At 35.1% G+C, this 11,781-nt stretch overlaps 1 protein-coding gene across 2 annotated transcripts; it reads right to left on the minus strand.

Moving 5' to 3' along the window:
- On the minus strand, positions 1–4,430 carry LOC117324192 (39S ribosomal protein L14, mitochondrial-like). 2 transcript variants are annotated; one of them, XM_033879932.1, is made up of 3 exons: positions 4,368–4,430; positions 3,315–3,450; positions 1–420 (listed from the first exon to the last, which is right to left on the minus strand). In XM_033879932.1, the coding sequence occupies exons 2-3, from the start codon at positions 3,401–3,403 to the stop codon at positions 48–50; spliced, it is 462 nt and encodes a 153-aa protein (XP_033735823.1). In that variant the 5' UTR covers positions 3,404–3,450; positions 4,368–4,430; the 3' UTR covers positions 1–47. The 2 variants fall into 2 exon arrangements, with proteins under 2 accessions (XP_033735823.1, XP_033735822.1); XM_033879931.1 differs by having other exon boundaries at positions 4,363–4,424.
- Between the last annotated feature and the right edge of the window lie 7,351 nt (positions 4,431–11,781).

Here is an 11,781-nt window from a genome sequence, read left to right on the forward strand (position 1 = left end):
GACAATAATCACAAATAATACCTTTATTTTGAAAAGTGCATTCAATATCAGACAAATTTTGTAGCAATAGATAAAATCTTTGTGAAGTCTCCACTGCGTCCCCTCAGATGTGAAGGCACAGGAACACGGATCCTGGTTCCTATCGGTGCACCTGTCTCATCAATTAAGACGGCATTATTACTGTCAAACCTTGGCTGCATTACCTTAGGTTTTTGAACACATCCTACAATGTAGGCCTTTTTCCTCTCCTTCTGGATGGACACTAACACCTTGTCTCCCACACGGGCTACCTCATTCTTGTTGTAAACCTGAAGAATTTTCACTTTACTGCCACTCTCTAATGCCTTTTTTCCTATGACGCTGTTATCCACTATTTTCACTGTTGATAATTTCCTCAGCTCACCCAAGCTTTGTGTGGTACTACATAAAAAAAAGAAAATATTTAAGAGTACAAATGTAGTTTGAAGTTGAATCAACCAGAATAAAGTTTGAAATAATTTTTGGTTGCCTTACTTGAAGGACCAATAGGTTGGTACCTCGTTTTAATAATAAGGGTAGTTTTATCTTTAACCACAATTTAAATGTTAACATCTTGAGACAATGTAGAAATGTTCAAAATGAACTAGTCTCAGACCAGACGTTTTATTTGTCAATGTGCCGAAATGTCTCGTGTTGGGTTAGAGGAAACTTAGGCTGTCAGAAGAAGCTATTTTGTATTATTAAGCATGTACGTATATTTAGTTGAATATCTTGTCTGCAATCTCAAGGTAGAAAATTGCCACAAGCAATGCCATAGGTGTCAACCATCCCGGATTACGCGGGAAGTGCCCGGAAAATCATTAAAATTTCCCCTACATCCCGATTTGGTACACTTCCCGAATCGGGGTTAAATTTCTCCCGGATTTGAGCAGTCTTTCCTCATAAAACCCCGGAAATCTCAGACACTTCGACCCTAAACTGATTATGTAAACAAAACACCCCCACCACCTGTGTAGCCTGCCCTGGCCTGGGGCTTGGTGAGAGAGGGGAGTCGGTCACCGGTCACCATGCATGCGTGCCTGCCGACTGGTGTATACATTATAACCCATGTGGCTTCATTTGACATGGTCAGTTAATTTTGTGATTACAACTAGGATACATCACTTCAAGAACAAACACTGATACTATCTGTCAACAAGATTTACTCACATGAAAGCCAATAATGCCTTTCTTAATCGTAGCTGTCAGTACCAGCGTTTGTACTGCCGCCATCTTTAATTGGTTAATACTAATATAAAGTCGTAAACTGCCACAAAAATCCGGATTTCAATTTGGGTCAGAAAAAAATAAAAACACTTTTTAAGAAGTTTGTTTTTATAGTCATAATAGAACTACTAGACGTAGTAAAACAAAAATTAATAAATAACTGTGTAATTATTATTTGAGAAAGGAAGGGAGATAATTTGATAAATACATTTAGAAATATTTCAGAACAAAATAATAAAAAAAAAATTCAGGAGATAAGTAGTTGCTTTGTATACTGGGTGACTACATCATTAATAATATAATTCACTAAATACAGTTTTTAAATGAATTAATCATTTTTTTTTCTCTATTTTTTTTTTTTTAATTAATATTATTCTTTAAAATTAACCATTGTTGTCAAATTTAAATATCAAAATGTATAGCCCGTGGTAATTTACACCTGCGCAAGCCCATGAGGAACATCACCTAAAGTAACAAAAATGTCGCGATTTTTTTCACGCACTTTCTCCCTCATTTTGGATGTGGAATGAGGGAGATCTCCCTCATTGGAGGTTTCAGAGGTTGACATGTATGCAATGGTGCTTCTGCCAACAATTGATCGGAGGCAAACTGTTGATGGTAAACTAGCAAGAGCTTCAGACAATTTTTAATAGAAAGCATTATTTTAAGCCATCCCTTTAACCTTTTAACTTAAGGTATAGAAATTTAAAAGGCATTAGTTATTTTCAGTAATTCTATTCAAGCTATATCTTACATACAAAAGGAACTCATTTCATCTTAAAAAGATTTAGGATTTGTATCAGTCACTACTGATGATCCATATTGTCTAACATATAATTAGTTTTACTCGAGTCCTCAGTGCAAAAACATACAGAGATATACAGCTGACCTGGCTGTGTTTATGTAATATACATCAAGTGCCAACTAGCTATACAGTTGAAATATAACACAATGATTGCTCAGTTCCTCTGAGTAATCCTACAGTATAACTACAAATATACCTGAACAGAGAGCTATTTAACAGAACAGAATAATATCCTTCATGAAATACTGAGTGCTCCCTGACCAAAATAAATCTCCCCTATCTGGGGATTTATTCAGGGTAATATCACATTATAAAACTACATAATCATTATAAGGGTAAAAGAGTTTCAACACTCATTGACCATTAAGTGAGCACTCACTTCGACTGAGTACTCACTTTTACCGAGCGCTCACTTCACTGAGTACTCGCTGCTCCCGAGCACTCACTGAGTACTCGCTTCTTACTGAGCACTCCCTAGCATATATATATAACGTTATGCATGTATGTACAACTCTGTGCTCTCAGACACTTTCTAATGAACCACGAGCAGACCCAATGCTACTGATATTAATCAACTTACAACTTATGTGATGTACCGATCACATAGACTTACTAGAGTCCCCTTGGAGAAGGGAAGCCTTACTCAGGCACATCTGCCTCCATACTCTATCGTAAGTTATCAAATGCACAATACAGTACTTTATATAGGGAAGCCTTATTCAGGCACATCTATATCTTTACTATTACCTTTTTGTCCGGCCTTATCGCCTCTCTGTCTGACGAAGAAGTGAACCCTAACTAGCTTCGACCTTCGCCTTTTATACTCTCGCGAAAGTGGAAACTAGCGCCACCTTACCTATTATAAAATCAGGATCTTTAGAAAGCTTCTAAATCTCCAAGGTGTATATTACTTACAAACATCTACTTGACGTTGAGACTAACAAACAAAATGGAAGATGGACAGACCGGAATGACAGGTAACATAACAGTGGTTCACCACACCAGTACACATATATTTCAAAACAGTCAATTTGTATCAATATTTCCCATGGCTGTCCTATATATAAAGCCTAAGCAGAGGACATAATTCTGAAAATCTACCAAATATACTCACAAATCTGAAATTCTGTGGTAATATTGTCATAAAGTGCAAGCCTTGCAGACATATATGTCCATTAGCATGTGATGTCGGTACCTGTAACCTAGTTATGATGCATTGATCATGAGATACCTGTTATACTGGCCAACAACTACAAACACATACCTAAAGTTCCGATGAATTGCACACTGTACACATCTGGATGTATTTGTATACATAAACTTTCCAACAAGTCTGGTACTGGTGGTATACATCGTTTTCTGTCCTATGTTGTTATTTGTCTTTCAGTCAAATTCACTTTCTGGAAAAAGTTAAGAAAATAAGGAATAGTACTTGATTAACCTGTTGTAATTTTTAAATCAGTTTACATTTCATATGAGACTTCATGAAACAAGTCTTTTTATTTTTGTAAGCCTTGTCGAGCAATAAGTAAAACTACAAGATGAGTTTCATAAAATCTCATAAAATGAAAACAAATCTTAAATATTCTTATTACACACCTCGGATAATTTACCACTTTGACAGGTTTTAAAATCAAAATGTAGAGTGCTTAATCAAACGGAGACAGTCAATTTCTTGCACCATTCATAATTTATGATGCCGCAATCAATTTCCTGCTGGCACAGCCAATGTTTCTGGGTATATTATCTAGTTTAGATACCCTAAAATGTACATATGTATCAAAATATGATCATGATTAATATATTTTATATATAAAACATAAATTTCATACAATTTTCAATATGAATACATTATATAATATCAATAATCATACTACATATTGCATTAGTCCTTACGACAATGGTTTGTTTCTATCTACTTAAACTGAGTTACAAGAATACATTGGTGATAAAATGTAGGCCATTTTCATCATACCCCAAATGACCAAACACAAAATGGAACACAATTTTTAAAAGAAAATATAGCAAATATCTTCAGTTTTTATATTGTGTTTAACCAGTATCGAAATACATCCACCAGATAGTCTGCTACCGTAGAAAATTAACGGTGTGCATTGTGATTGTGCATGACAAACATGTCATTTCAATGACAAATTAACTGGTCGTGGGATTATCGAATGTTCAAGACAACTGCATCAAAATACATCGCAAGCAGAAGCTTGGAAATGTGTCATGTACTTGATATTAGAATGAACACACCGTATCGGTATCGAGACTAAGTTAGAGTTAACACACCGAAGTATTATACTAACCATACCATGTTTGGCCAAACCACTTCGCCGGTTTTTAACCGGAAATCCTGACGTCGTCTCTAATCTCCGGAACGAAGTACGGAAATAAACTAACGGGATTTCGACGCTCCGTGTGGAAAGAAATAGGACATTTCTTTAATTATAATCATCTGATCAATTTGTTTTTTCAATACCAAACCACGTATCAGAACAAAATAAATTCCCCTTTTCCCATTAGTACAAAGCAGTACAGTAATGTTTTGTAAAATCTAAATTGTCACATGTATATGAAGAAATGGTTACAGGTTAAAGATGAATGTTTTCTGATGACAGTCGCATATATTGTGAACCGTGTCAGTTTGAATAAAAGTGTTTTTTGTTCGATTGAAGTGTGGTGGTGTGCCGTTTCACTCGTGGCGGAGTTGCCAACATTGCACTTGACAGAGTACACATATACATCCAACAAAAAAAAAATGAAAATCACATTTTCTATGCAAGCGCCTGTGGTAAATATACTAGTCATTTCCCTAACACCTAATGTTGTGGTAAATATACCAGTCATTACCCTATCATCTTATTTGGTGATAAATATACCAGACACTACCCTAACACCTAATTGGATGGTTTGTCTACCAGTTTTAACTCAAACACCAAATTTGAAGGTAAATGGAGAATCAAGTGGTCTGCAGTTGGTTGGTAACACGAATACAAAATGGCATTGTCAATCACTGTTGGACTACATTAATGAAGTAAAATTTAGTAATTTAAAATAAAAATCACATTGGTATGGTATTAATCATTATGAAAATGGTTCACATGACATTATATAAAAACTTCTTTAGAAAATGTTGTTTGGGTACAGTAGTTGCTAGATTTAGCTATAAGTTTAAGTCTGTACTGTATGGGGCGCCGTTTTACTATTTATTCCCATTTGGTGATATCACTTAAGAATTTTTTTAAGTGATATCACCTATTCGAATAGGTGATATCACCTATTCGAATGAGTGATATCACCTATTCGTTTCATTAAGTGATATCACCCATTCGAATAGGTGATATCACTTCATGAAACGAATATGTGATATCACCAATTCGAATAGGTGATATCATATGGGGCGCCGTTTCACTATTTATTCCCATTTGGTGATATCACTTAAGAATTTTTTTAAGTGATATCACCTATTCGAATAGGTGATATCACCTATTCGAATGAGTGATATCACCTATTCGTTTCATTAAGTGATATCACCCATTCGAATAGGTGATATCACTTAATGAAACGAATAGGTGATATCACCAATTCGAATAGGTGATATCATATGGGGCGCCGTTTTACTATTTATTCCCATTTGGTGATATCACCTATTCGAATAGGTGATATCACCTATTCAATCAGTGATATCACCTATTCGAATAGGTGATATCACCAATTCATTTTTCAAATAAGTGATATCACCTATTCGAATAGGTGATATCACCCATTCGAATGAGTGATATCACCCATTCGAATAGGTGATATCACTTAATGAAACGAATAGGTGATATCACTCATTCGAATAGGTGATATCACTTAAAAATATTCTTAAGTGATATCACCTATTCGAATAGGTGATATCACCCATTCAAATAGGTGATATCACTTATAAAATTCTTAAGTGATATCACCTATTCGAATGAATGATATCACCTTTACGAATAGGTGATATCACTTATGAAATTTTATAAGTGATATCACCTATTCGAATTGGTGATATCACCTATTCGAATGAGTGATATCACCTATTCGTTTCATTAAGTGATATTCGAATTGGTGATATCACCTATTCGTTTCATTAAGTGATATCACCTATTCGAATGAGTGATATCACCTATTCGTTTCATTAAGTGATATTCGAATTGGTGATATCACCTATTCGAATTGGTGATATCACCTATTCGTTTCATTAAGTGATATCACCTATTCGAATGAGTGATATCACCTATTCGAATTGGTGATATCACCTATTCGTTTCAATAAGTGATATCACTTATTCGAATGGGTGATATCACTTAATGAAACGAATAGGTGATATCACTCATTCGAATGGGTGATATCACCTATTCGAATAGGTGATATCACTTAGAAAAGTTCTTAAGTGATATCACCTATTCGAATAGGTGATATCACTCATTTGAATAGGTGATATCACCTATTGGAATAGGTGATATCACCAAATGGGAATAAATAGTAAAACGGCGCCCCATAATATCACTTATAAAATTTCATAAGTGATATCACCTATTCGAATAAGTGATATAACTTTAGAATCAATACAAACGACTGCTCCCAAATCAGACATGTTACACATGATGGAATTGGGGAGCATACAGTTTTCCAAATTTTATAAGTGATATCACCTATTCCAATAGGTGATATCACTTAATGAAACGAATAGGTGATATCACTCATTCGAATAGGTGATATCACTTATAAAATTCTTAAGTGATATCACCTATTCGAATGAATGATATCACCTATACGAATAGGTGATATCACTTATGAAATTTTATAAGTGATATCACCTCATTCGAATAGGTGATATCACTTATAAAATTCTTAAGTGATATCATCTATTCGAATGAATGATATCACCTATACGAATAGGTGATATCACTTATGAAATTTTATAAGTGATATCACCTATTCGAATGAGTGATATCACCTATTCGTTTCATTAAGTGATATTCGAATTGGTGATATCACCTATTCGAATTGGTGATATCACCTATTCGTTTCATTAAGTGATATCACCTATTCGAATGAGTGATATCACCTATTCGAATTGGTGATATCAAATATTCGTTTCAATAAGTGATATCACCTATTCGAATAAGTGATATCACCTATTCGAATGAGTGATATCACTTATTCGAATGGGTGACATCACTTAATGAAACGAATAGGTGATATCACTCATTCGAATGGGTGATATCACCTATTCGAATAGGTGATATCACTTAGAAAAGTTCTTAAGTGATATCACCTATTCGAATAGGTGATATCACTCATTTGAATAGGTGATATCACCTATTGGAATAGGTGATATCACCAAATGGGAATAAATAGTAAAACGGCGCCCCATAATATCACTTATAAAATTTCATAAGTGATATCACCTATTCGAATAAGTGATATCACTTTAGAATCAATACAAACGACTGCTCCCAAATCAGACATGTTACACATGATGGAATTGGGGAGCATACAGTTTTCCAAATTTTATAAGTGATATCACCTATTCGAATAGGTGATATCACTTAATGAAACGAATAGGTGATATCACTCATTCGAATAGGTGATATCACTTAAGAATTTTATAAGTGATATCACCTATTCGAATAGGTGATATCTCTTAAGAATATTTTTAAGTGATATCACCTATTCGTTTCATTAAGTGATATCACCTATTCGAATAGGTGATATCACTTATTTAAAAAAAGGAATTGGTGATATCATCTATTCGAATAGGTGATATCACTGATTGAATAGGTGATATCACCAAATGGGAATAAATAGTTAAACGGCGCCCCATAGTACTGCCTCCCATACTCAGAACATCGGTGTCGCTTTTCATCAGTATGTGTTTCTTTATGTCCATCAAGTCTGTCCTTTCGTCCTGAATTTAGCACCATAATAATCAAATTGGTACCCTGGATACGAATGATGCAATGATGCATTTCGGTTAAGGTCAGCACTACCCGAGAATCCTTTGTTATATGTTACATTCCCACAACGTCATAATCATTGTTGTATCTGAATAAAAAGGTGGATATCATAAACACAAACACGTGGTTACCATGGTTATATCGATATATTGATATTACTGAATTCATTACCAACGTTAAACTGTTGTATCATATTGGCATATCGCTTCATATTGCGGCAATTAAAAACATGTAAATTATAGCCAACGAGCAGTCATAGTTAATATCATGCTACAATGCCTCATACAGAATAGAACAAACTTACAATTACATGGATGTACATATTTATTTTATTTTTACCGGTGGAATTCCGAAAATTATTTAATTTATAAAAGTAATATTTTTCACTAGTGAGGAATGTATTTTTCAATGTGAAGAACAATGCCAGACCACAGGCGCTTGCATAGAAAATGCGATTTAAAAAAAAAAAAATTGATATGACAAGTGGTATGTGTAATCTGTGAGCTTAACAGATTACACATACCACTTGTCATATCAATTTTTTTTTTTTTTTTTGAAAATCGCATTTTCTATGCAAGCGCCTGTGACCAGACCTGAAACACGTGGCTAGGATAAACGGAAATAAGCATCATTATAAGTACACTTCACTGAGATAATTCTTTAAAAGGAACACAGGTTATATACGTGTCTTCTCAAATTGGCACAACACATGCTCGGGGCGTCTTTCTTTGGGTCATGGGATCGTACATGGACACTGTATCAAGATTTGGACTTGAATTCCCTTCCGTACGCCGACCACAAATGAAATTATTCATCCTCGTCATTTCATCTCATAAAAATACAGAAACGTGATTATTAATGGTAATTGAAAGAAATGATATGTGCTATTTCGGCCGACACTCTATCAAAATGATATAAGCCTAGTACATTCTGGAATATCAAACACGTCATACATTGGTTTCACACATCACAATTTCTATATTTCTCATGGTAAATATACTGGCATAAATGCTTCGCACTCGTGAAAATATCGATAATCTGTCATACTTGTAAAATAGTTATATTAAAACTATGTATATATTTCACTGACAAAAATGCAATAAAACCAAGATTATCATGGTCATTTCTGATTTACGAGGTCCGAATGTGATCATGAGCCGTTGAAGAGATGGAAGCCATTATAACAAGACCAGAAATTGGATGGGACTTCGAAGTTTCAACAATATATGACAATATGGAAGAAGCACCAAACTAAAATTGCTTTTAAATTACACCCTAGAAGAGTTTAGGGTCACAAAAGTCAGACAACTACTGTTGCTCAAAGAAAGTGCAGAAGGAAAAGTTTCGGGGTACAAGGAAGCAGGCACTCGGATGGTAAGATATCTGGTCCATGGAAACAGAAAGAGTCAGCTTTCTGTTTAGAGCTGTGTATGTGCAAACATGGGCATTAATCAACGATCCATTCTGAAACTTGTGTGGAAGACCTTGTAGCGTAGAGCATGTACCTTCAGTGTGTCCAGTTACATTCCATAAGAGGAAGAAAGTGACAACATTATCAACTTTGTCAAGACTGGGCAGCAAGGAAAGAGTTCGGGAGATGCTGGAGGAATACTGGCTACAGTAGAGGACTGGCAGATGGCAGTAGATATACAGACCAGACCAGACCAGACCAAGAAGCGGCTGTGGATGTGGCGAAGGAGGTAGGAACGTTGGAGGAAGAAAGATGAATTCTGTTAGTATGAATGGACATTAATTAAAAACAACCTAACATAATATATAGTGAAAATAGAACGTCAGCTAGAACACTGACAGGTCATCAAACAAAAAAACAAAACCATATTGTGACAATATATCCCCCATGATTATCACAAAAGACATCCGTCCATATAGCTAACGTTTCAAATTTAGACTTCAAAGATTTCACATTTACTATGATGTGACTTGTTTCTTTCAACCTTCAAATTTACTGAGCTAACTGAAATGTAAATACTGGTGAAATCCTCATTTGTTTGTTTTGATTTGTCAAGAGCTATAGTCATATTTCGAGATCCACTTTGTTTTTGAACTTTGGACCAAATGACCTTGACCTTTATTCCAGAGAGGATCTGCTGCAGCATCAGTTGGATAGAGAGTAGGCGACATAACATCAGGTGAAGATCCCAGGTGAGTGGTGCGATACTCCCTACCCGTGGCGGTTTGTCTTGGGAAGCTAAGAAACAGACATTTCAGAAAGACACTTAATCCTAATTGCTCTGGATGACATGCGACAGGCCTCCCCCATGTTGTACAGTGAGGTAGCCACTGACTACCTCAAGGAGTCCCCACCTCAATATAACACTATCTGTCCGCAGGATGACAAAGCAAATAAACTATTATCCAGTGTTTCAAATTCCGACTACCTGTCGTCACAAAAAGTTCATCAGTAAAAAGATACAAAATAGGACCTTGACATTTCACCTAGTGACCTTGACCTTAAGTCATTTGACTCCTAGTTAAAATCCAAACGATTATAGTGTAACAAAATATTTATCAATGAAATGATACATAATTTGACCTTCGCTTTTGGTCAGTTGACTCTGTGTTTAATACACTATCTAGTATTGCTTCAAAGTGTCATAACAAAATGTTTATCGGTGAAAAGCTACAGAAAGTGACATTGCCCTTTGACCCAGTGACCTAGACCTCTGACCCAATGATCCTAAACTTTGGTCAGTTGACTTAATGTTTAATTATGAGAATTTTTGCTTCATCGTATCATGACAAAATGTTCATCGAAATTTGACCTTCACATTTGACCCTATGACACTGACCTTTAAACAGTTGACCCCTTCCTTAATCTGGCCAACCTTTAAGTTTATTCAAAGCATCATAACAAAACATTCATCAGTGGAAAGGCGTGCATTTAACCTTGACACAGTGACCTTGAGCTTTGGTCAGTTGGCTCCTTGTCAAAATACATGTAACCAGCATTACTTAATTAATTCATGGTGTCATAACAAATGTTCATCAGTGAAAAACTACAATTTTTACAAAATTTACTCCTGGTATAATTCTAACAAGCACTGCTGATAGTGTCACAACAAAATGTTCATTAATGAATGGATGCAAAACGTAGCCTTAACTGTTGAACCTGATTAATAATATCATATGCATGACTTTTTACCTTTGCATTTTAGCTGCGAGTTTATTTTTATGAGCTAAATATCTTTATCAAGTTTTATGTTAATTGGTCAATAAATGTCAAAGTTATAGCCAGGAGTAACATTTGTGGACTGACAGACAGGCGTACAGACATAGTGATTTACACATGACTCCCAGTTCAAGGTTAATTCTAGTTTATTCAAATTTCTCGGTAATATCACTTAATCGTTGGGGCGATAGGCCTATCACTTTTGAATAGGCGATATCACTTGACAAGTGACATCACTTAAAGAACTAAGTGATGTCGGTATCCCTTTGTCATAAAGTTATATCACTTCATGGGAATGAATTAATCATTATTAGTAAAACGACAGAGGATGTCACATCCCGAGTGCCCGCCACCAGCTTTGTTCAATATCATGATTTTTGGATCTGTACTGTAACGTTACAGTACTGCTAGGACTGAAGGAATCCAACTCTTTAAGACTGCAAATTCTTTATATCAGGAGATCTTTATTTATATATATAACTTATATTAGATAAATTTTTAACATAGAAATACCGAATACTATGAGTGAACTCATAAAATAAGCT

This window comes from Pecten maximus, chromosome 3 (genome assembly GCF_902652985.1).
Source record: "Pecten maximus chromosome 3, xPecMax1.1, whole genome shotgun sequence".
Lineage (NCBI taxonomy): Eukaryota > Metazoa > Mollusca > Bivalvia > Pectinida > Pectinidae > Pecten > Pecten maximus.